At 41.1% G+C, this 24,865-nt stretch overlaps 1 protein-coding gene across 5 annotated transcripts in view; it reads right to left on the bottom strand.

Annotated features, from left to right (window-relative positions):
* The window catches only part of palld (palladin, cytoskeletal associated protein), a 70,421-nt gene extending 46,322 nt beyond the window's left edge, over positions 1-24,099 (bottom strand). For 2 of the 5 annotated variants that reach the window (XM_033621388.2, XM_033621389.2), the window contains exons 1-2: positions 23,901-24,098; positions 19,862-20,851 (exon numbers count right to left, since the gene is read on the bottom strand). In XM_033621388.2, the coding sequence (XP_033477279.2) occupies positions 19,862-20,850 (989 nt within the window). In that variant the 5' untranslated portion in view covers position 20,851; positions 23,901-24,098. Of the gene's footprint in view, positions 1-3,707; positions 3,862-19,861; positions 20,852-23,900 lie in introns of those variants that run through there. The other 3 variants (XM_033621392.2, XM_033621390.2, XM_033621393.2) reach the window with 3 other exon arrangements.
* Positions 24,100-24,865: the final 766 nt, after the last annotated feature.

The raw sequence follows: 24,865 nt of genomic DNA, 5'->3' as shown, positions 1-24,865 counted from the left end.
CACATAATGCATAATTTACCTGCCCTCCAGGTATGCAATGGCACCAATATTGGTACCACTGAATGCAGCATTAACCCACCCACAAAATATTCCCATCATTAAACTGGGAACTTAACACGCTGACTTTCTGCTGTCTCCAGCAAACATATCTGTCCTCTTTAACAGAGAAGAAAGAACTGAATATGTATTTAGCCATGCTAGCAGTATGGCTCTAGGGATGGCAATATTGGTCGAACCGTCTGTTTCTGTGATGATGGATGGTCCAAACTGACACATCACAACAACTGTAGGATGGGTTGCTATAAAATTTTGTACCGATATTCATTATCCCCAGAGGATAAATCCATCCACTGCTGTCTCCAAGTTGACCAAACATTAGTCGATCAGAAAGGTCATCATGGTAGCTTAGTCACAGAAAAAAAAAAAACCTTGTCAAAATAAATCCAAACCTATATGACTGGACCATGTGGGAATTTAATTTGAAAGGACAGACACAGGAAGTGTCCACGCTCAGCAGTCAGACAGGAGTCAGGTTAATTTCCAGGGCTGGTACCTGCGGTTATTCCACAGGCTAGTTAATAACATGTCGAGCAGGAAATCCAAAGTGTGGGATCATTTTGAGAAGGTGAAGGACGAACCCAAGGTGATATGTAAACTCATCTTCATTGGTCGACTACAAACATGACGTATCATCTGAAACATGGAAGTAGCTACATGCCCATTAGCCCACAGCGTCATTAACAGGCGGCTCGCTCAGTGTGTGACGTGCACTTGCAGATAAAATATAGGCCTATATTAATTAAGGTTCATTAGTACGGTTTTTTATTTCTCTGTAATGTAGCGCAGTGTTAACAATGTTACTGATACTATTCTTTCTCACACCTTCAACTCAAACCATTGTGTTGCCCAGCCCCCAAAATATGTAACTTAATAATTAAATTAATATCGTAAACATGCGGATGACTAGTCGACTAATGGCCCTAAATGACGACTATAGGTCGACTAGGATAATTGTTCGTTGGGGTTTAGTTAGTTTGTATATTACTAAACTGCTGCCTTATTTTATGTTGTTGTGGCACCTTAATCGCTGCTTGGATTCTGTTCAGAGACAATGTTTCTTCACAATGAGGTGGTTGGGGATAAGAGCAGACGTACAAAGTGCAGGACCTTGACACTAGAATATTGGGTTGGTGTCCAGACTACTGTCTTAGATTGAGTCAACAAATGCACTTTGGTTAAGGTTTGGGAAATGTCGTGGTTTCAGGTACATGTTAACAAAAAGGTAATAAAAAATAATGTTGTCACTACAAGTGGATACTCTGTGGGGATTGCCTATCTTGGCAAAAAACAACTGAAAATGGTTGTCAGTGAAAAAGATTTGCGGATATATTCAGTATCAACATTTTTTTGCGACCCGCGAGGCACGTTAATAAGCAACATTTTGTCATTATTAATAGAAAACGTAACTTCCTTAGAAGTTTCCCTCAAAACATATTTTCTGTTTCAAATGATTAACTTCTGGGAGACAAGGCTGATCCTGATCCTCTGACTTTCCCTTTAGTGCCACCAGCAGGTCGATATTTTTGGCTTTTAGTGATGCGATACCAGAAAATTTGGCACAGCACACATTCATGTACCCCTTAGGATGATTTTTATTAAGTTTGTGATTCCCTGAAATTTCATTGGTTCATTGGTTTATGACCAAATGTCTGCAAAATTAATGGCATTCCCATCAGCTACATTTGTACATGTATCTGCTCCTATCAGCATCTTTACCAGCTGCAGCAGGCGTGGAATTGCTCTAATAAATGCACTGCACACCACCTGCCCAGCACCTAATAGCAGACAGATAAGGTTGGCAACTAGCTGGTGAACATAGTGGCACATATAGCAAGACCCTGTTATATTTATATTTATGGAGTTGTGATGGTTGTGTTATAGTGTTCTGTGGCCGGACCTGCTGGCTGGCCGGGTCCCTTCTGTGTGGAGTTTGCACGTTCTCCTCATGGTAACGTACGTTCCCCGGGTTCTAAGGCTTCCTCCCCATGGTCCAAAGGTTAGGTTAATTGTTGACTTTAAATTACCCATAGGTGTGAATTTGAGCGTGAATATTTGTCTCTCTGTGTGTCGACCCTGTGATTATCTGCTGACCTCTTGAGGTTTTACCCTGCCTCCTGCAGGTCAGCTGGGATCAGTTCAAGCCCCCCGCAACCCTGAAAAGGATTAGCAGTTTCAATGCTAATGTTCTATGTTCCATATGAACGTAATTCGTGCATAATATGCCAAACACTTGTGTGATATTGTGCTTGTTGTTTTGCCCCCTAAAAAGCTTTTTAGTGCTGCTTCAAGCAAACATTTGCAGTGGCAGTGTACCAGTCTGTAGTAAGGATCACTTTAGTGAAATACAGTTTTAATGCTGTGAAAGGGTGTTGGTATGTCACTGTTTTGAGCTTCCTGGAACTACATAATATTAAATGACATTGACGCTTGCTCTACTAAATTGCATCTATTTGTTTGAGTGTTGTCATCTGAGAAAAATAAATATTAGCATCCCAGATTTGACACTGAGCTAAGTGCTCTGCTACGTGTTCGTAAAGGCATGCAGCCACAAATGTCTTGATTAAAGATGATACACGCAGGAAGATACACGATGATAGATGAAGCAGAAGCCAACTGATGATGGAGCTCTGTTAATGGTGGCACAGGATCAGAGGTCAGAGTTCACTGGAATATTCCGGACAGCAGACAGCTGCAGATGACAGTCGAAGCTCTGACCGGAAGCAACAAAGAATCCTTTCCTCTGAGGAATTTTTAACCAAGGGGGAGGGAGGGTGGGCTACACTGGCAAAATTGCCGTCATGTTGTCCATCAACAGACAGTGTCCAGTGATGCATCACAGGAGAGCAGACCTCAGAGTCAGTGTGCCAAGCAGGCAAATGGTTCATGAATCATCATGGGCAGTAATGAAAAATGTAAAATTTGTACTGTGGTTAGGAAGAATTTATTAGTAGGTAATGCATACGAACAATGTATGTACTGTTCCTGCAGTTTGAATCAACAAACAACTTTATATGTAAGTGCAAGAATGAATTGTTGAATCGTGTGTGTGTGTGTGTGTGTGTGTGTGTGTGTGTGTGTGAGCGAGGGAGAGAGAACTAAAATAGTGACAGACATATGCAGCAGCTGAGCTACAAATACAAACAACTCGGCACTCATGGGGATGCCCCCACACACACATGCACACACAGACACATACACACACATACACACACACACAAATTAATTTCAGCCATTTTTGTCCGAAGGCCGACAGAAATCAATAGATTTCAAAGAAGTGGGTTATACGGGGCTTTCTTTTTGTCCACAAACAACAATATAGACTAACTTATTCATAGGTTCATTCATTCATTCAAAAAGAAATGCCACACAGTCCATCAGCTGTCGTCTTCGGAAAGCAACATCACTTTTTTTCCAAAGTAAAAAACTAAAAGTTCTCCAAAAAGACAAACATCCTTAGCCAGCTTCAATGAGATGTCAACCACATGACAGTACTTTTATTCATTGTGAGTGTGTCCTGAGTCTGCTCATCTCCCTTTATAGTAATCGATGTATAGCTAGACTGTACAGAGTAAAACAACAATTACCACGTAAGCTTGATGTGAGTACACCAGCAGAGGAAATTGCCAAGTGAGATTTTTCAAACTTACCTGAGCTGTCGCGCTGCTCCCAGCTGAGTTAAAACCAAAGTCACTGATGATTTCCTTTATCTAGGTTGCACACTGAGCGTCTCCTCCTGACAGCATGACACACACTGAGCCACTGACACTCTCACACCAGGACTGCCACTCTGAGTCACTCAGTCAGACATACACATAATGCTCGGACTGAGCAGACAGCTGAGAGGGAGGGAGCAGCCACGAACTGCCAAATTCCACACAAGACAGAAGGGCAGAAAAAATACATTTAAGACTCAATTAAAAGACAAAAACTGTTTCAGCGCTGCCCACACTGAATTCATTCATATAATTCCAGCGGTCGGTCAAACTGTCTCCATGATTTTCTCTTCCTTACAACAAGGATACATCCTTCCTATGATTGTCAAACTCACTGCAACTCTCCACCCCTCACAGGTAAACGTCATTTAATGTGATATGTTTTGTACATTTTTACAAGCGAAGGCCAGGGCATGGATATTCTAGCTGTTTCTTTGTGGAATCTGTCTCCCAAACAAAAAAAACAAAACTTTTTCTGCTCCTATACAAGTCTAGGCCACAGTGTGCTGACCATCAAAAGCACCGCAGCAAACCCTGGGCTCCAGCCAAACGACCCTGTCACCATGGAAACCTCTGGGGCTCCGATCTGCGGCTACAGGGCCGGGGAATCATGAAAATAAAAGATGACAGTGTTTCAGTACGTACTACAGCATGATACAAAAAGAGAGGGCACTGAATATACTGGCCCTTACTTAATGAAACCCACATGCCAGAACTAAGTAGGCCATTTAAAAAACCCCAGTTAGGCCTGAACAAAAATAGCTGGGGTAAGTCAGGATCTAAATAGACCACTTTGAGTTGGTAGCACCTGGCAAGTACAAGACAAATGGTCATGGCTACTGTGACCGGTCATCTTATACACATACAAATTGAGACCATATAATAATCCCAAACACTCCAAATGCTGGATTCACCTTGGTCAGCAAATATAAATCTGGTATCTGTGGTTTGTTTTGAGCCAGAGGGGTTAGTGTCTGATTTACAATCCACAGCAGAATGAAAGGGTGTGGTGTGTTTGACTCTCTGCGGGGGCTCCAGTCAGGATTTAAAGGGATAGTTCAGATGTTTTGTTGTATGAAGTAAATATCAAGTGTACAGTGTATTTAGAATATTTTCACCACTTTACTGTCAGACAGCCCTTTCTGATGGGGAAGTGAACTGAACTGAAACTTATCTATGCTCTCTTCAAAGCCACTAGACTTGATGTTTTGTCTGAGAGATTTAAAAATCAGCAATAGCAGTTAGCAGCTAACTCGAAGAAGAACAGCAGCTGAAAATGTCCGCAAGTCGGGGAGACAATGAGGTCCAGGAGCTCCTTATCCTTTGAGCAGAGGGAGAGATTAGCTGCCATATAACACGCACAGTAAATAATTGTTTTTGCCATGTTATGCCATTGTTATTGTTTAGAAAGCTTTGTGTTAGATGTCACGTCTGTCACGTCTCTTTTGCTTCCAGGATGCCAGCATGCTATCTAACATCACACTGGGGCAGGATGATGCCATTGTTGCGTAAAGAAGGGACATCATAGCGACTCTATAACACGATCTCTGTGTAAAAGGGCTATATACAAGTTTCAGTTCTGTTCCCCATTGGAGGATAAAATATTCTAAATATAGTGTACACTTAAATTGATAATGATAGTTTTAGGTAGCTAAAATACATTTTGCTGCTATCCTCATCCACAGCAGTACACTGTTTGGCTTTTGCAACTTTCAAACTGGGTATGTGCAGACCGCCATCTACTGTTGGTAGTACACTGACTATGGATGAGTATCTTTTAAAACCCCACATCAGAGAATCTGAATTATTCTTTTAATCCACATAGAACTAGTGATATTTTGGTCACTGTCAATGAAGAATCTGAGAGCATACCACTGGGACGTAGCAGATGGGATTATTTATGGTGCTTGTTACTGGGTGTGTGTGTCTGTGTGTGAGATCGTACAACATAAAAATCTATGATGAGAAGAACACACACCTAACAACGTCCTGTCCCAGTGGCACACACTGTAATCATGCGGTTCTTTTATTCAAATTCCTCTGGTTTGTGAAAAAACTCCCTCCCATTTGTAGCGATAACAACATGAAACGCACCGTACTTCCCCGAAGTGACTATAAAACATGGGTTAATAAGAAGAAGGGCTTTTGCAGTCTCTGGATGTTCCCATTAATTACTGAATGACTGACAGCGACCTTCTCAGGCCCACTGCTTTGTCTGACTGGTCTCCCCCCGGAGAGAGAAGAGAGAGTCAAGAATAAAAAAAATCTTAGTGTGCAGATGGAAGCAGCTTTCCAAAATATGAGTCAACAAGAATAAAGAGATTCCTCCCACCAAGCAACATCCTGGGTTTATTAACATACAAACATACACAGGTGCACATGGACTCAAAACAACATTGACACACACTTAACAACAGCAAAATAATTTCTCTCTCACACACCAACCAAACCTTAATGCATATTCAATCAGACACCCACTTCCACATAATGTTTCGTTGTTTAAAAAGGTCTTTCAAGGGTCAGTTGACGTCACAAAAAAAATGGGGGCATGTAGTCATGACAACTTCTGTTTTTGCTCCAAGGAGACAAAATGACACTAACAAAAACAGAGACTATATCCTCTCATGATGTCATACTGCGATCTCAGTATGTCCTCCCAACTGTCAAATAAATCCAGCATGAAAACCAACAACAGCAACATTCAGAAGAGCCCGAAATTAAACACACCAGCCACATAAAATAAATGAGCCCATATTTTTAAACAGCAACATGAAGTCTCTACAAAAGGGAAGTGCTGGCCAACAAGATCAGATGTCTTATTATTGTTGAGACAAACAGTGAGGGTACTTATGCCTTTGTGATTTATTAGAAAAACTAGCTGTGGGTATGAATGGGTATCATTCTGACTGGTGAAGGATTTATTATTTAATTTTTATGGAGCCATCATGGGCCTAATTAAACCAACATCTCTCCTCAAATATCCACGCTGCAGTGGGTTTCGACATATGTGCTCACACCTGCACTGAAAGAGGAGGTTTACATCAGATCGTGTGCTTTGGATTTCATCACTTTACAACTTTATAGCTTCTTCCACAGCCACAATCATCGATCTTTCTGCCCCTGAGTAATTACAGCTGCAGACAAACCACATAACAGTCTGTGTGAGTGCTCCTTTAAGGTATGTATCATAACTTTCTCGGAACAACAATTAGATGGAGTTAATGCAATAGCTGAACCACACGGCGCAGATCTGTGGTCACGTACAGTATGGCTACACTCTTAGTCACCCACTGTACAGCTCTATCTTTCATAGACTAACTATCATCATAGAGATACTCACTCTTTCTGATAGTTCCTCTCTGCCCTGTCGTAATTGACGTCCTGTTATTTGCATAAGCTGGATGCAATTTCTGTCTTGAGAGTTTTTATACAGAGGAAGCGACATACTTCTGACCATCTGTGGGCCCGGAAAAGTAAATATGCCCAAAAAACAAACAAATGTGCATCATCTACCAGCCACCCACAACCTTGCCACAAACATGCAAACACACAAGAATGCAAAACGATCAACGTCCATGACAGTCAGACCTCCTCTCCTGGTGTGTGGTTGAATAGTACACCTCAACATTAGTAACAGTTTCAGTTCTAAAGCCAAATCTCAGCCAGTTTGATGTTCTTAAACTGGAAGGTTCACCCCCAAATCAAAAATACAGATTTGTCCTCTTACCTGTACCGCTATTTATCAATCTAGATTGTTTTGGTGTGAGTTGCCGAGTGTTGGAGATACAGGCCGTAGAGATGTCTGCCTTCCCTTGAATATAATGGAACTAGATTGCGCTTAGCTTGTGATGCTCAAAGTGCCAAAAAATGCACTTGAAAAACTCAACAGTAATGTCTCTTGACAGAAATCATGACCGGGTTACACAAGATAATCCACAGACCTTGTTGTGAGCAGTTTCAAGTAGTAACTATTTTCTTTCTACTGAACTACACCTGCCAGCAGCTTCACCGCACAAAAGGAAGCCTTCATCTACTCATGGACAAGAGGCTCCTTCTCATGACAGTGCGAGATGTAAACATTAATGATGTCCTCTTCAGCTGAGCTTTAATATTAGCCAGCTTAGTGAGTGCTAGGTGAGCTAGCAGTAGATGCACGCTTCCTTCTGTGCTGTGATATGGTTGGCGGGTGTAGTTTGGTAGAAAGAAAATAGTTCCTACACAACAAGGTCTGTTTATTATCTTGGTAACCAGGCCATGATTTCTGGATAGAAATCACTGTTGAGTTGTTCAGATGTATTTTTGGCACTTTTAGCACCACAAGCTAAGTGCCAACTATTTCTATTATATTCAAGAGAGGGCAGACATCTCTCTCCGATATCTCCAACACTGCAGTTCACACCAAAACGATCTAGACTGAAAAATAACACTACAGCTAAGATGAAGAATGTGTATTTTTGATTTTGGTGAACTGTCCCTTTAAGTGAGCAATACACTGATAAGACACTTCACAAACTGAATGCACATTGGTCAGTGCTGAGCTCAGTAACACTCTAATTCTGCTGCGTTGAAAATGAAAAAGGTGAGAAATTACTGTGAAACGTCTGCCAACAAAATACTACTGAAGGGAAAAAAAGGCAGCAGAGGCAACAGGCTGAAATTGCTGTAGTCAGGGATTGAACTCTGCGACCTCTCCTCCACACTCTGAATTTATGGACTAAGATCTGAGCTCTGATCTGACACAAATGAGCCAGACATGGAGCATCTTCCCCTCTACCTCCTCCTCTTTCCCCCATATGAAACCGAATCCTGCAGACCCCCCACTCCAACCATCTCTCCTAATGATATCAGGAGCCTAAGCACTGAACTGAACTGAAGGGGGTATTTTATTTAAGCGATATGCAAAAGACAAACATTGAGAGACTGAGGGACGTATCTTGAGTTTCTATGAAAGACAGTTTAACATTCACACAGCTGTTATCCTGTCACATGAACATGGGAAGGAAGATTGGAGCTTGTTTTTACGAGTCCCATTTGACCTCTCGCATGCTCGTAAAACAAGTATCCCTGCACGGACTCTGATTTTCACACAACACTCAGCCAAGTGCACAACACATCTACAAGCATTTTACAAATTCAAGTGCCAAAAGAGTCTGCTGCTATTCCTATACAGACTCAAGACACACAAACACATACAACAGCACGCACTAAATTCCACCTCTTCAATATTGTCAAAGACACGTAATTGAATCGGGCTCAACATCAAACGCAGCTCTTTGGCAGCTGCGCAGGAATCCGACGTCCAGGAAAAATAACAGCCTAAAATATCTCATCAAAAGGCAGATTACTGTAAGCTGAATCTAATGGCCATGCCTTATCAAGCATGATGAATAGCAGAGAGTCATTTAACAGGTGAACAGAGGAATGTAACCCAGTGCTTACTGTTCACAGCCCAGCTGTGGAACAGACCCCGAGGCCTGGATGACTCAAAACTACAAACCCTGACTGAGAACAGAGACAGACAGGACCCTTGTGTCTCAGAGGTAAACTGGAGCACTGACAGATCTCTGATGCGTTGACCACTTTAAAGCTGGAGTGCGGAACACTTAAGGCCCTGACACACCAAGCCAGTGGTCAGCTGTCCGTGAGCGTCACTTGACCTAGTTTTTGCATTGCGTCCAGCATCATTGGCTCTAGTCGGCCCTCATCGGCCCTGGTCAACTGTTATTCAGCTGATTCAGTATGTTGAATTGGCGCCTAGGACTGTCCCCTGTCAGTGAATAAAATCACTCTGTAGTTTAGCTCAGTGCATGAGAAGAGAAACAGAAGTGAGGACAGCAAACAAACCAAAGTCAAGAGGGCGTGAGATCGAAACAAAGTTATTAGATTAGGTAAGATTCTTTATTTTAGCCACTGAACCCTTTAGCAGAAACAGCAGTCTAGCACACGGTAAATATGATTTGTTCTTTCAAAACCTACTGTGGCCTCTTGGTCATCCAGTTTCCCTTTTTCAATGACGAATACAGACTACTGCTGCCTGCTAGTGTGGAGAGTTAGTTCCTCTTACACAGGCACAGAATGTCGTGTTAGTTGACTGTTGGCTGTAGTCTTTGTGGCGTGTTCAAGTGCAGCTTTTTAGCCGAGAAACAAACGACATGAGGCGATGCAGTCGGCCCTCCTCTCCACTAGTTTGATGTTGGTTTGGTGCATCTGGGCCTTATATATAATTGAATGTCGGCTACATTCATGCCCTTACCAAATAAGTTTACACAATACTGATTATACCTATCGCCGCCAGGGATAGCTCTCTGTATTTCACTGTATACTTGAGTTGTGTGTCTGATGTCTGTGGTGACATTCCTGAACGACATTTCGACAGCGAAGACAAACAATAGAGGCATACGTCGACAGTGTTTGTGTGATTAGTCTCATTGCCAGAGGGGGGAGACAAAAGTTCGCACTCCAGCTTTAACTAATGTGTACCTGGCCAAAGTTTTCAGTGTCCTGTACTTGAAATAGTGATGCTGTCGGTCCCATACTTGTTGTGAGGCCCAAGTAAGTTGAGCTGTTGTGATCTGACTGAAAGTAGTTTGAGTGTTCATGTGTCACTGACCATGCAAGGCTTGCCGGAGCTGGTTAATGGTAACCAACTTCAGCAGTAGTGTGTGCATGTTTGCCACTAACTCTCGGTGTGGAGGAGAGGCTTTAGTGCAGAGTTAAGATTTATGGAGTGTCCTCTGCCCATCCTCCTGTTGAGCTTGTCTTAGATTACCATCCTCTTGCTGTGCATGACTGCTGCCTTTGTCCGCAACAGACATGCTTCATATTAAATCTGGTATTCCACTTCTTCAACTGTCACTGATCCACTTACATAACTCTCTACAAATCTCATTTTCTTCTACTCTTACACTGCTCCCTTTGTTGTTTCACCCTTTCTTGTCTAGTGACCCTATCTAGGTTGGCCATATACTACAGGCAGAATAACAACATTCCTTCTTTTATTGTGTCAGCGTCATATATAGTAAATCCAAATAACATTGTTATGAATGTTTTAGGACATAAAAAAAAAGAAGCAGTGGCAAATCCTTTTTCACGGTCTACAAGACTCACCCACTAAGCACTAAATGTGATTTCAACATGGTGTTGTCAATGAGCCCAGAATCTTTTTGGCTGTGTGTATGGTCTATGCGCAAAGCTAACATTAGACATTAGAGGTTTACTCTCCTGATTAACAGCTGTAGATGTAATTTGCACTAAAGTTCACTCAGTATGTACAAGATCATGCTTAATTTTTGTCAAATACTGTACCGCTCAAAATAAGAAATAACATTTTAATTAAACTCCTGTGTGGCCTTGTTTCACCCTACAAGTCTGCAGTGTTTTTAACTGACTACTCAAGATTTATTGAAAGGAAAAATGAAAGAACACACACGTCACAATTTAAACGAGGTGGACAGAGCTGTCTAGTTTAATATTGTATGTCCATGGTGGAGGCAAGCATGTGCAAAATAGCTGTTTTTACAAACAGGATAAATGGATTAGTGTGAGTCTTGTTTCTCTATGCTATAAGAGGTCAAGGTCAGGAGCCTTCTGGTCTCCGAGGCTAGAGGAGGAGCAGGAAAAGTCTCACCTTGTTGGGTGAAACTTCACACTCTGTCTACAGGCCAGCAGAGGGCCAGGGGCCACCGCTGAGGCTTAGACAGGACAGCTCCATTCATCACAACTGCCATTAACGTACCACCGTGGAATAGCAGTGACGTGTGTCCATCTGAATGTTTTACTGCTGATGTGTTTATGTGTGAAATCTGCAGTAAGACAGACTTGACACTGACTGCACTAGTGGTGCAAAGGTGTATCATCTGTTCATTGGTCATATAGATTACATGAAAGTTGCTTTGTCTATTTATGGTTACCTCACTAGATTCTTTGGCGGCCTTCAGCGAACAAGCTCGAATGTACTAACGCCTTGAACACGTCTTTGTACACGTATAGCACGCAGTCATGAACACACTTCAGTTATCAGCATGGTGAGAACTAAATAATACGTCAAACCGACTGCCTCACAGCAAATTGCTAAATCTCTCCATACAGTATCTGTAGTTAAAGTTTGTGTGAATGTTTTCATGTTTCAGGAATGACAAATGTCAAATAGTCCCCGTGTAGCATTCATCTGAAGTACGAGTGCACCCCCACAGTCGTTCCAGCTTCTCTCATTAGTTGGAGCTTAAATATGAAATGACCTCATGCTTACAAAATTTCTAAAAAAGCAGGTATAAACATACCAGTGCTTTTTCCTTCCCCCTCCTCCTGCAGAGATCAAATGAGCCCATGAGGGAGAATTTAAAATTATGGGCTTCCTGAAACAGGCCAAACAGGCAGCATTACAGTCAGGCTACGTCATGAGTCAGCAGCGGGTCACCTGCTATGACCTCATCCTAAGTCTGTTTCACACAATGTAGGAGGAAGGGCTACCGTAACTGTTCACTGGTAGAGTAACTACTAATGAAAGAACAGGCTGGCACTGTTTGCATCTGTTCCTTATTTGTGTGTGTGTGTGAGTGTAGGAGGTCAATGTAGGTCAAAAAGTCTTCAAGGAAGAAATGAGAAACTAACTGGGAAACCAAAATGGTTGCCTGAACAAGACACCAAACCCATTACAAATTATCATTTTTTCTCAAATCTTTGTACGTCTTTTACATAAATATGTTTTCTTGACATGAAGTTGTTGCTTTCACCATTTAGATTATAAAATAAATTTATCACATTTGCTGAAACTACAGTTAAACAGCACTAAATGAGACAGATAATCTGTCAAAAACATAAAATAAATACAAAAATTCCTCTGCCTGCTCCATTGCCTTTTAACATTTCTATTGGCCCTCCTGCCTGTGAACATAATCAGAGCCGAAGATTCTCTAAAGCAGCTGTCAATCATGTCAAAAACTGCCCTTGAACTGCGGGCAAAATGTCAAACTAGGCCGCGCTGATCAAATATGAATCAAGATTTTGGGACTGCATTGCCTAATTCCCAATGAGTGACCCAGCAGCCATGTTGGATACCGTTAAACAGACTACCAGGCACTGTCCGCCAGCCCGGACTGACTTTCTAATTTTACAGCTTAACGGTCACTAAAATATGTTTCTGAAAACATGTGAGACATGGAATAGGCAATGCAGTCACAGAATCTTGATTCATATTTGATCAATACTGCCTGGTGTGACAATTTGACCGCAGTTCACGGGCAGTGATTGACATGATTGACAGCCAAGAGACTCCTCGGCTCTCATTGGTTGTTACTGTACGCGCCGCAGTCTGATTTTAGCAGACGCCATTAGAGGCAGTAGGAGGGGAGGACGGACATGATGACAGCCTACTCTCTACTCCCTCTGCCTACATTACATTTGTACATTATTATGCAGCAGATGTGTTCTGATTTCATGCTTCAATAATGGTAATGTGTTGTTAGGTTTGGCACAAAAGCCACGTGGTTATGTTTCATGTTTTGGCTTCAAATGCCTGGTTTTAGTGGCATAATCTTGGTTTGAAAAGCAGCAATGTCTCAGTAAAAAACAACCGCTTTTCAAGGCACTATCCCCAGTGGTAACACAGCCACTGGTTGCTAAAAAGTCACTGAAAACGCAGCAATAATTCGCTAAAAAACAACCAGTTTCGTTGTTTCTTGGTCTCAAACAGTAGTCTGCAGAGGTCTGCACATCCCCAAGTCAGCTCATCAAATATGTCACTTTAGAAACGTTGATATGATTCATAAAAAACATACAAATGTAACATATCCGTGGTTTGCAGAAACATACAATGCCAACATTTCTTCTGGCAACTGAGCTGAAAAATTAACACATCTACAATCATAAAATTACATACCATCTAGACCAGGAAAAATATAACATAAAACTAGATTATTTGACTCTCTGGCATCTTTATGTCACTTGTGTCTGTTCACTAAGTTGGCAAACAACAGGGGCAACATCTGTCAAAAACTGTGATTACAAGGTATAGATGGTATACTGGTAACCTATGAGGAGGTAAAGAACAGGAGGAGGCACAGGGTATTTCCTGAAGCCTCAGACTACAGTGATTTGGAGCTTCTGGCTGTGGAGCAATACTCTGGAAATCCAGAGTTCTCACGAGAGCACAATTTGAATTTGCTCAGCGAGTCAAAATCATTCTAGATTTGGGTCTGGATTTCCAGGCTAGTGGAGCAATGAATTATTCCACAATTTGACTGAGTGGTTTGGTATCCAGGAATGAACCATGTCTGTAAGAGTGGGAGGCCTTTTGTATCCTTGTGAACAAAGATTTTTGAAATTGATGCAAAAATTGGGACAATTTAGGAAGTATTACGACAAAGACAAAAAAGTAAATACCTGAATTACATGTACATGTGGGTGTCCTTTTTGTCTGTGTGCCTGCTGCCGTCTGTGATCCTTTCCGTCAATATTAGCTCAAACGGGGTTACAACGAATTCCATCATCAATCTATGGAATGTTGTCTCTTCCTGATGTTGGAGACACCGCCTTGTGTAGATTTCATGGCAAAATTCATCGGCAGCCTCTCATGTTCCAAACGTTTCCCCTGTGGTTTTGTGTATATACGCTTGAAACCAACAAGCTGAGGCTGCTCTTTACCGTAACTGCCCATCTCTCTTCATTCAACTCCAAGTCAAGTCTTGAGATGCCTTGATTGCACAGCAAGCAGTTAGGGTAATGACATGGAAGAGCATCAGACGAAATGCCTAAAATAGCATGCTGAGCATGCCACAATTGGAGATGGATTTTCTCTGTCTGCATTGCAATGCACTGAAATAGTGAGAAATCAGTCATCAGGCACCCGCAGTGTGTTTGGTATTCTGCACAACCAGACCACACACCATCAATTTTGTTTAGAAATGCTCTCTTTGACAACACAAACACACATACACAAGGGTCTAACACTGACTGCATACATTCCCTATTCTCTCATGCCAACAACTAATCTTAACCCAAAACTAGCCCCTTGAAGATGTAAAAAGAGGCCAAAATGATCTCAGCCTGAAAAAATGCACAAAGTGGTTCCCACAAGGATAAAACACACACGCATCCCAATACCAGAGATGCATCATTATGAACAGAGCATTGCATAAAACAGTGTGTGTGAGAGGCATGAGGATATACTGAAGAATACCAGGCGCTCAGCACCATAAGACTCTCCGGCCGAGACAAATTGTGGCTGACCACGGAAGGCCGCGCCCAGCGCCCCGACCACCAGGAATGTCTCTTTCACTGGCCGTGCAAAATGCTGGCATCAGCTCAGCAACAACTTATTAGCCTGAGTGAACGAGGAGGTGAAAAGGTGTGTCAGCTGCTTGGAAACTGCATCAAAGGTGTTGTCCATTGGAAATTAAATACGCCATTTTGATTCAACCTTTTCCATACTCTTATACTCTTACACATACACATGTGTATAAATAAGGGCAGCAAACTCTCAAGGATAGGTTGTTCGGAAACAAAGGGTGAAGAGAAGTCATTAACTTTCCACAACTTTTTTTTTGAATCGTGCAAAACATATATGAATATGAAAATAGGTCTAACCACCAAGAAGGACAAGAAAGATGAGACACACCTGCAGACACACATGCACAATATATAGTCAGTCATACCTAGCTGACAAACTGCTTTTATTTGCTGCATGCTAGTATTTTAGCACGAAGCTAGGCAGGTGAGAGTTAGAGACATGAGTGTGAGATGTATAATTTTAGAAAGATAATAAGAATATTTGGGCATTTGTCCACAAATATTTACAGTTAGTACCTTATGCACAATGCAGATATTGCACTTAAATCGTAAATAAAACATTTTGTAATTCAGTGTAGCAGAAGCCATAAGCCTTGTATTCATTTATACTGCATACATCAGCAGCAGAGAAAGCCCTGTCATTGGGTTTCTCCTTCAGCTAATATGGGATCTCAGTACAGATGCAGATGATTAACACTTCTGGCAAATGTACTTCTTAATATGTCACCATGTGGGTATCTTTTACACTTCCAGAACTTCCAGAAGATGCTCAGTTTTGTTTTGAAACATATATCATTTGCTGCCATCTAGTGTCTGCACTCAAGAGCCAACACAGGAAGTCACTGCACTTTTTATTTTTTTCCCCAACTGCAGAGACAATACTGAGAGCATGTCACTGAAGGAGCTGGCACTGCCGCAAAATACGCCATCGATCAAGCAACAAAACCTGCTGCACAAATCCCTCTGTTTCTTTCTGAAACAACAGCATGAAGATCACAAACTTCCAACCTGTTTCGGGACATATGTAAACTATACACAGCTTATTACATTATAGAGGTAAAACTACTTTTCCACTTCGCCTCTCTGACCCTTCCATTCATTTCCTCTGTTACATAATGTCAGTGTGGCCACAATGTCTGCGCTCTCCTGTTTCCCTGTGGTTGAACATGCTACACACTACCTTCATATTCCCCAAGAAGGTGTGGGGAGATGTAGAGCCTGGTGACTGAAAATGCCTTGTCATTGCATTGCCTGAATTCCTGTGCCTGGCTCCTGTTGGCCTGAGGACTATTTATACGGCTGCAGAAGAGGCCCCTCATTGCCTACTGGGGAGATACACGTCCTGGGCCACTGACATTATGTCTTCTGATTACACAAACACCTAAAAACACATTGCCTGCTTAAAACTTAATGTAAGTGAATGACTTTAACTCTACCAGACCCTTTGGAGGGGTCAACACTATAACCTTAGGTAAGTACATTTACTCAAGTACTGTAGCCTATTTAAGTATAACTTTGAGGTTTACTTGATACGTACTTACTTTGAGGTGTTGAGTATTTCTATTTTATGCTACTTTATTTTGTACTTCATTGCATTTGGAAGCCAATATTCAGGGTGTCACAGGTCCTTAAAAAGTCTTACACATGTCTTGTTACAACAATAAGGCCTTAAAGTCAATCAATAGTCTTAAATTTGAATTTGTAAGGTCTTAACTACCACAAACATTTAACCTAATTTAATTTATCCATTTTTTAATTTCTTTTTGTGAAAATGAGTGAGGCCTTTCTATGTTAAAGTCCACACTTCTGATCTTACAAATCTTTAAAAAACTATAATACTGTCATTTTATTTCATACTTGAGCTTACCTGCTGGCAAAATGTAGATTTATTCCCACATAACAATTACCTGTCCACAAGACCACATATGCTTAAATAAGTAAAACATGATTTGTTGAAAAATCTGTCCTAAATTTGGTAAAAGGTGTATGGGATTATTATTGAATGGGTTTTTAAAAAGCATTAAATTTAACTGTCTGATACCTGTAGACACCCTGATACTGTACTTTTTACTCCACTACATTTATTTTAAATTCAATTAATTAAATTCAAATAATTTGCTAGCTTCACATTTACTAGCTATAACATTAAAGGGATGAACACAATAATCCATTAATATTATCATCCAGTGATATATAATATTCTGGGCCTACTCTGCAGTATACTTATAAATAATTTCAGTATTTATAAGTATAGTTTTGTGCTAATACTTTTGCAATTTTATTTATGTAAGATTTTGAATGCAGGATTTTTACTTTTAACAGTATCTTTACACTGTGGTGTTCTGCATAAGTAAAATCTCTGAGTACTCCTTCTGTCACTGGGTAAGAAGTACTCATTTTTCAAAAGTCATCAAACACATCAGGCTGACGTATAGTGAAATGCATCTAAATTGATGCACAAGACATCCAAACCTTAACGGCATATTGACTTAAGATAATAGTGATTTAATGAAGCGCTGCAATAAGAAGGAATTATTCTGAATATGAGGGTTTAAAAGTTTAAAGGTGATCAATATGGACATTATGGCCCAGGATCACTGAAACTATCACCTGCAGAAAGACTGTCCTTCATCACATGAAATCGTCACATTTAAAATAGACTGCAACTTTAATTAGCATAGGTATGTCCCTATAGTAAACAGCAAGCATGTTGACTGAGCTGTAAGAGATCTTTATATGTAGGTATCTATATATCTAGAAACAAGAGAGGAGTGTATTTTTAGGTAACCAGGGGCAAGGGGTGCTGTCCGCTCAAACGGAATAACAGTTCACCCAGGCATAAATTAGACAAGCGTCCCTGCTTAAACTGGCACAGGTACCAATGGACACAGAGTGGAAGTCCCCTCAAACTTGAAACCAGGTGTCCTGCTTGTCAACACATGGGTAACTCTCACCTCCTGGCCGCCTCCCATCAGACTCACCTTATCTCTAATGGCCCAGGTCAACGAGGCTGAATCCTGATGCCTGGTCTGGTCAACATCACTGACACAGTGATATAAAGGTCTGTTCATGTGCTGTGTGTCAGCGCATTTTTGGATCATGTTCATCCAATATCTTGAATATTAGCGCTGAAGTTTGTACTAATGTTACCTGACCTGTGTGTGACTTTACTTCAGCAGGTAAACAAATTACTGTCTTTACAGAAAACAGTGTTTCTTAAAGTATCATTATACTTAAATTACAAAAAGACAGATATTTTCATTTACCTAGTTGTATAGCCATGCAGGCAGTTGAGGCAGTAGTTTGAGCTATCTGCCTCCACCTGAATACAATGAAGGTAAATTGAATTTTGTTTGTGGTGTTTTCAGCATTGGAAAATTACAGTCCCTACGAAAACTGTCATTCTGTGGATTTATCACAGTAACAATTGTGCTGTTTCTGTTAATGTCAATGTTTGTTTTAAATTAATTTTTAATGCAGTCAGCACCAAAAATTATATATTATTATTATTATTATTACTATTATTACATAGTATTTTACTGCTTCATGAAACTGGGCTGTCTATACTGTAGAGAGACAAAAATATTTTTGAATTTGTTGCTACATGACCAGAGAAAACAGAGAAAAGGGCAGTGGTGTTTGCTTTTGCTTAAGAGGTAGAAAACCTACAACTACCAGAATGCACTGGGCTGCACCAGACCAATAAATGCTCCAGCTGGTGGGTGACATAAATGCAAGCTTAGCGTTTATCCACTGAAAACAATATGGCTGCCATCTGGTAACAAATGTTGTGGAAATACAATTAAACGGTAAATATGTTTCTGAAGACATTTAAGGCCAGAAATAGGCAACGATCAGCTGTTTAGTTGTACCGTTTCATCTCAGTTTTTTCAGACTCTGTTTTTAAAATACAAGAAACAGTCTGGCTTTAATTTTAAGTTTTTGTATTACAGCCAAACAGTGTGCTAAAATATGTTTCTCTAGACATTATAGGCAATAAATAGGCAAAAGAGTAACAGAATCTTGGTGTATATTTGATCAGCATTACCATTTGTTCTGAGTTTGGTCTGACTCTCAAGATCCGCTTCTATACTCTTTGTGTCGGGTAGTTGCACGCAAATGAAAATATGAAAGTAAAATCTGTAGTTCGAGCAACAGTCCTAAAGTCAGTGAAAATTGAGCTGGGAGATCTCAGCACTGGTAAGATGGAGGAAGGTTTAGTAAAGTTAATTTACACGTACTACCTATATTGTTATGATACAAAGCTGGTTGAAAATTGTTGAAGTTCCATTTTCTTACACTGTATTGGGGTGGGTGTGGATATCTCAACAGATACTGCTATGAGTGGGAGAGAGCAGAGGTAGATCATCAGAAATTAATGAATATATAAACAGAACAAAATGGATCAGCCACGCTGACACTGTTTTATGTAGTTACGGAAAGAATTTTGATATACATTTTATTTTATTTCTTTCCCAGTTTATGGAATAATAAGAAATGAATCTGTTTGTTCTGCAAAACAGAATTTGAAACATGTGATATGAGTTAAATTTCCACAAAAATACAGAGTGTACAGTGCGTGTCAAATCCAACCTGAAGAAGTCATATGTTTCAGATCAAAGCGTAAACCGCTCACACCAACATGGACGAGCAGCCCTTAAAGTGCTCAGGAAAAGGTATATTTAGCATCTTCAGTTCCATGATCACTCTGCAAACATCTGCTGAGGAACATTGTGTGATTCCCCTTAAAGCTCATTTTAAAACAGTTACTTAATGGACGTTGTAATGAGATCAAACCTTACCTGACGAGCGGCAGGGGGTTTCCTATGACTCTACATTCCAGACGAATAGGGCTTCCCTCTGCCACCTCCTGACTCTTCAGCTTCTGGAGGAAGCAGGGTGGAGACAGCGGTCCATGTGTGGTTGGAGTTCCAGAGTTTTGGTACTTTCCAGAAGCTGCCACTTCCGTCGAGCCTCCAGGTTGATGCTCCAGACTTGTGGCTGACTGGCTGTACTGCGTCTCCTCTTGCTGGCCTGGAGGCAGAGAAGGAGCAGAGACTGAACCCTGGGGGACTGGTCGCTTACTCCTTGGAGTCAGATAGCCACTATCAGGAGAGGAGGAGTCCTCCTCCACCTGCTGCTCCAAACGAGCAGAACCTTTAAAGATGGATGACAGCTCCTCGATGAACGTGGCGGCTCGGCTACAGAACTCTGTGGCAGAAGCTGCCCGATCATTCAGCTCCAGGCCTTCGTGAACCAGCCTGGGTTTATCCTGCTTATAAACCGGCAGGATGGGTTTGTGGCGGACGACCTTCTCAGCGGGGGCAGGAGCCTCACTGGACGCCTGTACTGGTTTGCTGATGGCCACATTCTGGCTGGAAGAGACTTCAACTGCTGCACTGTCATCTGGGCAGGGGGCTTTGGTCTGGTGCTGCAGGTTTGGGCTTGTGGTGAGGTTTTCAGTAGTCTGGGGGGGCACAGGAGGGGAGGGGAGAGCCTGCTCCTGGGATGTAGGATGAGAAGGGCCTGGATCTTCAGATACAAATGTGTCACCAATGGCCTCCAGGGCCAGGTCCAGGCTACGATGAATCTCCTCTGCACTCAAGAAGGCAGTAAGATCTGCAAAGTCCCCATCTCCAGAATCCAGCTCTGTCACTGAGTCCAGGTAGAGTTCCCCATCAGAGGAAGCCTCAGAAAACACCCCCCCATCGCCCTCCAAAGTCCCGCCTCCTGCCGGGTCCTTCAGCAGCAGAGAGATGGGGAGTGGCTGATTCCAACTCCCGTCCTGCATCCTGAAATACACATCGACTGTCATTAACCACCGAATGACACCCACTTACACGCTGTAGACAGCACAGTTTATACTGTACATGAGATAATTATCATTACAAAGGGAAATGCCAAACAGTTACAAGAGGAGTCGAGCTTAAAATATAGACTTCACAGCCATAGCTGGCAGGATGACTCAGGCCAGTGTTGTTTGGACACAGTTGGTGGGTATTAGCAGAGGCCTGCACTGAGGTCATAGTGAACATGACTGGCATTTCTTACTCGCTCTGCTTCTGTCAGGACATTTCACCCCATCACTCTGTTCTTTGCTGTACTTATCTCACATGTTTTACTCCACATTATCAGAGATTATTGAACAACCTCCCTGAGGAGATCAGACCTTGTTTAAATCCCCCTGAAAAACACATTTTATATAAGATAGCTTTCACAGGGTTTGTGGCCTGAACTCACTTTTCCCTGTAAGTCACTTCTTAAAACCTATTTTTATACAAAAGTATTCTCTTAACCTTAAAATTATTTTCTAATCATATTATTATTATTTATTATTTTATAATTATTTTATCTTATTTTGTTTGATTTTACTAATTTTTCTGTCTGTTACATGCAACTCTTTTCACAGACGGGGATTGAATGAGGAACCCTTTTGCTGTGAGTGTTAACCACTATACCACTGTGCCGCCCTTGACAGTTACAGTTGAAGATAAAAATTATTTTCATTCTTGATGGATCCAGTGGTTGTTTTTTTTCCAATAAAAAAACCTATATCTATATATACTGATATATGACATATTAGTCAACTATTTAAACAGTCACTGATTAATTTTCTGTCAGTCAACTAATCAATTAATCGACTTAACCTTTGAGCTTGGATGTAAATACTGACACCGTTGGTAGACTGGAGCTACAGTTGCATCAACCAGTGGGTGTTAAAGCAAAAGGCCATGCCCAATAATATTCAGGATATATAACTATATATAGTTTTCTGTTCTTTCTCTGAACATGTAAAATCACCTGAATGTCCACATATTCACACCATGAATCAATAACATTTTCCAAACCTTTAAATCCCTCCTAAAAACACATTTTTCATTAGTTAGCTTTCACAGGGTTTGTGATCTGAATTCACTTTTATCTGTAAGTCACTTCGTAAAACCTATTTTTATACAAAAGCTTTTTTTTTTAAAGATATTTTTTGGGGCATTTTTGCCTTTAATGCACAGGACAGGTAAGTGTGAAAGGGGGAGAGAGAGAAGGGATGACATGCAGCAAAGGGCCACAGGCTGGATTCGAGCCTGTGTCGCTGCGGCAACAACCTTGTACACGGGGCGCCTACTCTACCACTAAGCCACCGACGCCCCACAAAAGCATTTTCTTAACCTTTTAAAAAATGTTTTTATATGATTTTGTTTTATTTTACTGATTTTTACTTTGTACAGCTACTTTAAAACAATGTTAAAAAATTATTATTTTGAAAAGTGCTATATAAATAACATTATTATTAATATAATTATTATTGTTATGGTTGTTTGACAGTTATGGTTGAAAATATATATTTTTTTTCATTATTGAAGGGTCCAATGGTTGTTTTTTGGATAATCAATTGATTGACTTATCCTTTGAGCTTGTTGGATGTGATATTCTGACTTTATGACAGTAGGGAGTCACCATTATTTTTTCCATCTCTCTTGTTTACCAGGCCGGTAGATCTCAATGAATTAGTCTTTTTTGGTGCTCATGGTTTCAGTAAAATGATCTGAATGACTGAATTGTGAAGAACCTAACCGAGCTAAAGGTGTGTAACTTCTCCATATGATTAACGTTCAAACATTTGTATGTGCACGCACGATCTAAGCAGCTTACACATGTTAGCTAATGTGGGTATCCAACAACCTGGTTACGTCCAAAGAATTTCCATAAAAATGAACTGCCTGGCAACCAGACCAGGTATCTGATCGAGACTGGCCTTTATTTATCTAAATGTGTAGCCACACCGGGGTAGTAAAAGGGACTGGTGCTAAATCAGGACTAGGCTTTTAATTGAAGTTTCCAGTATATATAGTTTTCTGTTAATTCTTCAAACATGTAAAATCACATGAGTGTCCATATGCTCATATCATGACTCTATGACATTTTCCAAACTAGGGGGACGCCATTTTGTAAACAGTTGTAGGAGGGTTTTTTCACAGAGGCCAAGAGCATCGTTCACCATAATCCAGAATAAATGTGCACAAAAACACACACCGTATGTACTATATACATCTAAGCCACCTGATGCACCCTTACGTATTACTTTACACATGCTATGCTGCTGTCACTTTTTTCCTCAGATGTGTAAAAGGTCACATGCAGTTCAAAATGTTTCTTCAGCTCTGATCTCTCGAGACGTTGACGCTAGATGTATAGCATGTTGTGAGGCTGTTGGTGAAGACACACGCATGACGCAGTGTGACACTCGGAGCCTCATGGCGTCCTGAAGACCAGCTGTTGTTATTTTTAATCCCCTGGGCTATGTTTCACAGCAGCAGCACAACCCCACCCACCCTGATCTGAGGAGAGAGGTCCTTGAAACTCAGTGGCTACCTTCAGACACACACAGGTACAGCTGGGCACACACACACGTACGCTGACAGCCACTGGGTAAAAGCATTAAGACAACCGTCTGTCATCTGAAGAGAACAATAACAACAGTGCAGTGCTTATTAAATACGAATGTGGAAAATTTTGAACACTGCGACTGATTGACAGAATGTTAACAACTGTCGGTGATGTCAGAGTTTCCATTAACCCCTTTTCTCTCTAGGATTTCATAAGCCTTATTACATTTACTAAAACATCTCTTATAAGTATTTTCACTGCATTTGTAACATTTAATACACATAAATAGTTTTAAATGACAGAGTCAACATGAGAGAACGCTCAAATTTGACTGACACTGCATATAAATGCTACTTTTAAAACAGCTCTAAATGATTTAGGTCATGCTATTCATAAACAATCAAGCACCAAGCCATAAAATGCTGAGAGTATCAACAATAAGAGAGCAAAACGTACCTTAAAGTGGGCTATTTGTCCAAATGCTCTCTCCTGGTTTCGTGGTTCCAGGTTTGTTCTGTTTATTAAGTAAGAATGAGCCAAAAAGAAGCGTCTCTTTCCAGAAGAGCAGCCTTATTGGTCAGACTGTCAGCAGGATCTCTCAGGTTCAGGGTCCAATTGCGTACTGCCTCTGCAGTGGCCTGCTGTCCCATCTGTCCCGGTCCCTAACTGCTCACTGTGTGGGGCTATATTTGGCCCATGGCTCGGGTTTCACAGCCAGAATATTGGCAAGGAGAGAGAGTGTTAAGGTAGTGTGGGGGAACAGACGGTAGTGGTGACATTTTTACAGAACAAATCTTCATTAATCAAACACAGTAAACAGAAAATAGTGCAGCCTGTTGTAATAATTGACACCACACATCCACCATACGTACCTATAAGCCTGTACAGTTGGGTTCATGCGATGTTCAGAAGCTCTCGATGCACACTGGCCACTGTTGAAACCACAGATTTCATTAATGACGAGAGATCAAACATCCTGCTGAATATGTCAGTATGGTTTGTCTGGTGAAGACATCTAATGTGACACAGTGAAGTGACAGCAGCTTGTCAGTGTGGCCAACGTGTCCAGCTGAGTGGACGCAATGACCAGACCACCCACTTATCTGTCTTACCTGTGAGTGAGTTATCTTAGAATGGGTTTGGGAGGATTTAGCAAAGACACGTGCTGACATGAAGGTTCAGCACTGGGTTTGGTTATGGTCAATACAGCTTTCATGGACTAATATTCAAATAAGGTGCAGATCCACTGTACTTTAAAGGTTCAGTGTGGAGGATTTAGTGGCATCTAGCGGTAAGGACACAGAGCTGAAACTTCGCCTGTGTCCGTCGAGAAAACCAATGTGAAAGCACAAAAATGCAAAAAAACACATCTTCCAAACTTCAGTCTGAAACACCTCGGATAATACGATCGACAGCACAGC

The sequence above is a fragment of the Epinephelus lanceolatus genome, chromosome 6, assembly GCF_041903045.1.
Source record: "Epinephelus lanceolatus isolate andai-2023 chromosome 6, ASM4190304v1, whole genome shotgun sequence".
Taxonomy (NCBI): Eukaryota; Metazoa; Chordata; class Actinopteri; order Perciformes; family Serranidae; genus Epinephelus; species Epinephelus lanceolatus.
The sequence above is the reverse complement of the archived record's forward strand: the minus strand, read 5'-3'. Positions and strand labels throughout refer to the sequence as shown.